This window comes from Dendrobium catenatum, unplaced genomic scaffold (genome assembly GCF_001605985.2).
Source record: "Dendrobium catenatum unplaced genomic scaffold, ASM160598v2 fragScaff_scaffold_1237, whole genome shotgun sequence".
NCBI lineage: Eukaryota > Viridiplantae > Streptophyta > Magnoliopsida > Asparagales > Orchidaceae > Dendrobium > Dendrobium catenatum.
This window is the reverse complement of record NW_021319699.1, coordinates 211,809-217,589: the sequence shown is the minus strand read 5'-3', so window position 1 is coordinate 217,589 and position 5,781 is coordinate 211,809. Positions and strand designations below refer to the sequence as shown.

General features: G+C 37.8%; 1 protein-coding gene across 1 annotated transcript; it reads left to right on the top strand.

The window, feature by feature from the left end:
* The first annotated feature begins 250 nt into the window (after positions 1-250).
* On the top strand, positions 251-1,288 carry LOC110113273. The gene is made up of 4 exons (XM_020845778.1): positions 251-382; positions 530-579; positions 652-775; positions 872-1,288. Exons 1-4 carry the CDS (start codon positions 251-253, stop codon positions 1,286-1,288), a joined length of 723 nt encoding a protein of 240 aa, XP_020701437.1.
* The last annotated feature ends 4,493 nt before the right edge of the window (positions 1,289-5,781 follow it).

Below are 5,781 nucleotides of genomic sequence, written 5' to 3'. Positions count from 1 at the left end.
TCTTATGTTTGGAGATCTGAGGAAAGAGATTCTGTACGAATCTCATCATTCAGGCTATACTATTCATCCAGGAAGTGGTAAGATGTACGGAGATATGAAGAGTTTGTTTTGGTGGCCTGAAATGAAAAAGGATATAGCATAGTTCATTTCAAAATGCGAAGCCTTTTTATTAGTGAAGGCAGAGCATCAGTGACCAGGCAGTCTTTTGCAGTCCTTGCCTATCCCTAAGTGGAAGTGGGAGGAGGTAACGATGAATTTTGGTATAGGTTTTTCTCGATCAAGGCAAGGAAATGATGCAATTTGGGTAATTGTTGATCGATTGACGAAGTCTACATATTTTCTTCTGATCAGACAGACGGATCAGGTGGATAAGTTAGCTCAGGTATATGTTAAAGAAATTATCAGATTGCACGGTGTGCCAAAAGTGATTATATCTGATAGAGATGGATGATTTACTTCCAGATTTTAGAAGGGTATTCAACAAGGATTGGGTACGAAGTTGCATTTCAGTACTATTTTTCATTCGCAGACTGATGGACAGTCTGAGAGAACTATTCAAGTATTGGAAGATCTTCTGAGGTTATGTGTTTTGGATTTTGGAAGCAGTTAGGAAGATCATATCCCATTGATAGAATTTGCTTATAATAACAGTTATAAGTCAAGTATTGGTATGGCACCTTACGAAGCTCTGTATGGCCGAAAGTGTAGAACTCCTTTGGCTCTGACTAAAGTGGGAGATATACAAGAAATGGGGTCATCCTTTGTGAATGAAACTGTTAAGAAAATCAATCTGATTAAAGAAAGATTGAAAGCTGCATAAGACAGGCAATAAAAGTATTATAATCAGAAGCACATATTTGTAGAATTTCAGGTTGGTGACTTTGTCTATGTCAAAGTCAATTCAATGAAAGGCGTCAACAGATTTGGAAGATTAAGTAAGCTCAGTCCAAGGTATGTCAGACCTTTTGGAATCATTGAAAGGATTGGAAAAGCTGCTTATAGATTATTATTGCCTGATCAGATGTCTGACGTATATAGCGTGTTTCACGTATCCTCTTTGAGAAAGTGGATGTCTGATTCTGAAAAGAAACTGTCCGTCGATGATGTGGAGATTCAGGAGAATCTGCAGTACAAGGAAGAGCCTGAAAAGATTTTGGCTTATGAAATTCGTAAGTTAAGAAGTAAACAAATTCCTATTGTTAAGATTCAGTGGAAACACAGAACAGCACGAGAAGCTACTTGGGAGAAGGAGTCGGATATGAGACAATTATATCCATATATGTTCTGACTCAGTTTAGTTTTGGAAATGTCGAGGACAACATTTTTTTGAAGGTGGGGAGATTGTGAAAGCCATTTTTCCTTCCAGGTTCGTCCGGATGAAGTTTTTCCTTCCAGGTTCGTTCGGGACGATCAATTCAAAATCAGGTGATAGAGAAGTTTGTCCCAGGATGAAGTAGGATTCGTCCGTACGAAATTTGCCCAGAGAGCAACTCATCCAGGAACGATAACTATTTCGTCTGAACAAAATTCGTCAGTGGGTAAATAGCCCCGGGATGATTTTGGATCGTCCAGGACGATCTGCATGGATATATATGAAAATGAGATCTTTTTGAAGAGAGAGAAAAGCTAGGAGAGAGAAAATCGAAGGAAAAAGAAGAAAAAGTGATTTTTGGGCAACTTCGGTCCGTTTTCGTCCGTCGCTGTAGTTGAAAAAGTTGACCGGCTCGAGGTAAGGCACATTCCACCTTTCTCAATTTTCATAAATGAGAATTTTGACTACTTTTCTGTCTCGAATTTTATTTCTGTTAGCGAATATTTGGTTTCATTTCGCACTGACGAACTTTTTACTGCGTAACTTTTGATATGTTTCTGAGATGATATTTGTGCACATTTTGAGTTTTTTCTGGAAGATTTTTACCGAGTATTTTGGATTCTGCGGCATTTTAATCGAACTACGAATTATCTGGATGTTGAAAAATATTACTTCAGTACAATAAATGTCTTACAATGCTGTTTTGTATTATCTGTGGTAATTTGGTGAATTTCTGAATCTATGAATTCTGTGTAAATTCTGTATACTGCTGTTATGCCGCTGACAATTTTTCTAACGTAATCTGATTTTTTTGATTTGAATGATTTGATGTGATGTGATATCAGAATGGAGTTATAAGGGGCCGGAATCCTTTGTGATTCCGTTGTCTAGGTCAGGGAAATATGAAAAACAAGTTCTGTTCTACAAAATTTGTATATATGTTATCTTCTGGTGCTATAAGCACAAAGGGAGACATAAGGGGCAAGAATCCGTTGAGATTCTGTCTGTGTCAGGGAAGGGAGGCATAAGGGGTCAGAATCTGTTGAGATTCTATCAGGGTCTGGGAATCTGATATGTGTTCTATGATATGTGATCTGATTGATCTGATATTGAATGTGATTTGATCTGATTTGAAATCTATTCTGTACGATTCTATTTGTTCTGTGAAATCTGATTTGAATGTTCTGCTATGTGATATGAATTTAGTTCTTCTGTATCGGTTATTTGATTTTTGTTCGATATATGCTCTATATGATTATCTGAATTTTATATGGCTATTTGAATAACGGCTTTTGTATTTCGAAGAATGTCTGAAGAAAATTCTAAAATTAGATCCTGGATTTTCAACATTTGTTGCGGCCCGACGCGAAGGGATTTGTTCCGGTCGGGTTAGGTCGTGATGGACCGGATGCAAAATGCCATCCGGAGATCAATCATAATGCGCCATGTTAGCAGTATCAAGCCGCACGTGATACCGAGCATAGGGTGATGTGGCACATTCTGGTTGATCTTCAAACGGCGTTCGACGTCCACACAGAATAATTAATCTATTCAAATGGCTCATTTGTAGGTTGAGGGGAGTTTGAGGAGTTACAAAATGTTTTAGCAAATTTTGAGATTTTTTGGATTTTTTTTTTTTGAAATTTTAGAGACTTGCTTTCAAGTTTTTTAGAAATTAAATAAAAAAAACTAAACAAATGGAATGAAATGGTATCCATTTTAATTGTAAAAAAGTATCAAACTACATTAATACATGCCCAGATAGTAATGCTGGCGAGCACAGTCACTGCCTATACATGTTCAAGCCCAACTTTGGGATCAAACATGTCTTTATTGTGTCCATAAGGCCTTTTTTTATGTTTTGATCTTATTTTTTAAACTTTTAGAGTTCAGTAAGAAAATTTGTGGAATTTTGATTTTTTTTCAAAATTTCTCTAATTTACTCGCCAATCCAATTAATATGTAAGGTTGAAATGATGGTTTCAGAGAATTCAATTGGTTCATGACTCTGATGTGAGACACATATTAACATCTTGAGATTAGTTGTATAAATTTCATTTTTAAGAAGAATAATTTTGTATCATGAATTTTCAGTTCTCAAAATTTTTTTGGATGATATATATTTTAATGTATGAAAATAGGGGACTAATGATGCATTACCAAAAATCCATTTGTTCAAGCTTGAATCCTAATGCAAAATTGGATTTGGAAACTTTTGATATTAAATTAGGGCCAAATAATCCTTGAATATAACATGCTTAAAAATTAAAATCAAGATGAGTACTTCGATGGAAGAATTTAACGAGACCATAATCACTCAATTCTTAAAACATTAACGAACTTAAATAATGAAAAATAATATATGCTTATGAGAATAATAATGGGATGTTCAATGGACTATTTGAGAACTTAGCTAAAACTATCAAACTATTCTAAAAAATTATAAATAAACTCAAATTCTTCATATTAAAGGGATCTTGATTTTGACTTTGGAGAAAGCCTACCAGTTTAATTTCATAACTCCAAAGCCCTATCTAACCCTCAATAATAATTTTCATCACCAACCTTCATTATCTGACCATCATTGATTAATCTCACTTGATCATCGTAGCTCATTTTTCATTATTAATTTTACCACCATTCCTTAACCATTATAGCTCACTCATCATTCTGATCACCTCCATCTGACTAGGGGTGTCAATATTTGACACGACACGAAAATCAGACCCAAAATTTTTTGGTTAGACCTGACCTAGTTTCAAAATGAGTCGGGCTCGATTTGACCCATCGGGTTTTCAGGTCCCCAAAAACCCGTTTGAAATGAGCTGATTGCGTTGCCTGAGCTTGCCCGCACGCTGTTGACCTCATTTTTGTGTGAGGTCACTAAGATCCTTCCAGAATCCAGATCCAATCCTAGACCCTAGGATCTACTCTAGACTTTAGGATCCTTCCTAGAGCTAAACCTTAGGATCCTTCTAGATCCTAAAATTCCACCAACACACGCCCGCCTGAGGTTTGCACACGGCTTCCCGCAGTTGCCCGCGCCTGCCCGGGCATGCCTGAGGTTGACCGCTCGCTCCAGTGCACAGCCGAGGCTGACCATGTCGGCTCGCTCCAGAGCCTGCCTGCCGACACTCTCGTCCACGCCTACCTGCACTCGCTTCTACAAACACCTCTTTTTTCCACTCACAGCAAGGTAGAGAACCTTCCTCCTTTTGCTTCCTCCTGAAGCAGGCAGAGAACCTCGATTGCTTGATGGAACTTACCTCTCCCAACCCTTTCAAGGACAAGATACACTAGGAAAGAAGAAGTGGAACAATGCTTGGAGCAACCCTTGTGAATCCCCTCACAAGCTCCCCCTCACAAGATCCTCTCACTCTCTCTCCTTTAGGTTTTCTCAGGTCAAGATAGCAGACAAGGATGTTCAAAAATGTTGAACAAGAGCTCTTAAATAGAAGAGCTTCATTAATTGCAAGTTACCGACAATATCTACAGGCCGATATGGACATCGTCCAGGCCGATCAGTACAAATCCCATGAGATCGGCCAGAGCATCACCCTTAATTCAAACTGGATGATTGAAAATTGGCTTGATCATCCAGGACAATCTCACAATCGTCCAGGCCGATCAGTTCAAATCAGAGGCAAATCGTCCAGAGCATCGCCCTGAATTCAAGCTATCCTATCCCGATCATCCATTACATTCCCCTGAATTTGTGCTGGCCGATATTTATCTTCTAGAAGTAACTAAGGTTTTTGAATAGATCATTCTGGCTGATTCTGCAATCGTCCAGGACGATGTGATCGTATCAATCATCCTTAATTTCTTCCTTGATTTGTCTGATTAATTAGGGCATAATTGTGAATATTGTCCAGGCCGATCCAAGATCGTCCTGGCGAATTTCCAAAAATACAAAATACCTTAATTATTTATGGAGACAATTTCTTTCTGTTTTGATCCTATCGTCTTGGCCGATACACGTATCGTCCAAGACGATTTGCAAATGACGGCTGCCTTAATTAAGAGCCCCTGGTTAGATTTTCTGTTTTAAGCCCGATCGTCCAGGATGATGTAAATATCGTCCTGGCCGATTTGAGTAAAAATAGAAATTCTAAGTCTCTCAAGTGTGTGTGTGTGTGTGTATGGTTACTTAGCATTAGTCTCTTTGAACATTACAATTTGACTCAAGAAGAGAAAATGCAAAATACAAACTGACTCAACTCTAACCTACGCAATCTTGAACTGGCTTGATTTGTCATCTGATTTCTTGGCACTGAAATGTCAGTTATAAGAAAGGAAATCATAGTGTTTACTAATCATCAAAAGTGTAATTCATGAACCAACAGATTTGCAACAATCACCCCCTTTTTGATGATGTCAAACACAAGTAGAAAAATCTCAGTAAAAATAGCAGTTCATTAAAATTTCAAAGTTACAAGCATCAACTTTTCCTACCACATCCTACTCCC

Coding starts and splice junctions, on each gene's coding strand:
- LOC110113273 (XM_020845778.1), top strand. CDS start 251: ATGAATTTTGGTATAGGTTTTTCTCGATCAAGGCAAGGAAATGATGCA. Junction 383..529: donor AGGTGGATAAGTTAGCTCAG/GTATATGTTAAA, acceptor TTTCATTCGCAG/ACTGATGGACAGTCTGAGAG. Junction 580..651: donor GTATTGGAAGATCTTCTGAG/GTTATGTGTTTT, acceptor TTATAATAACAG/TTATAAGTCAAGTATTGGTA.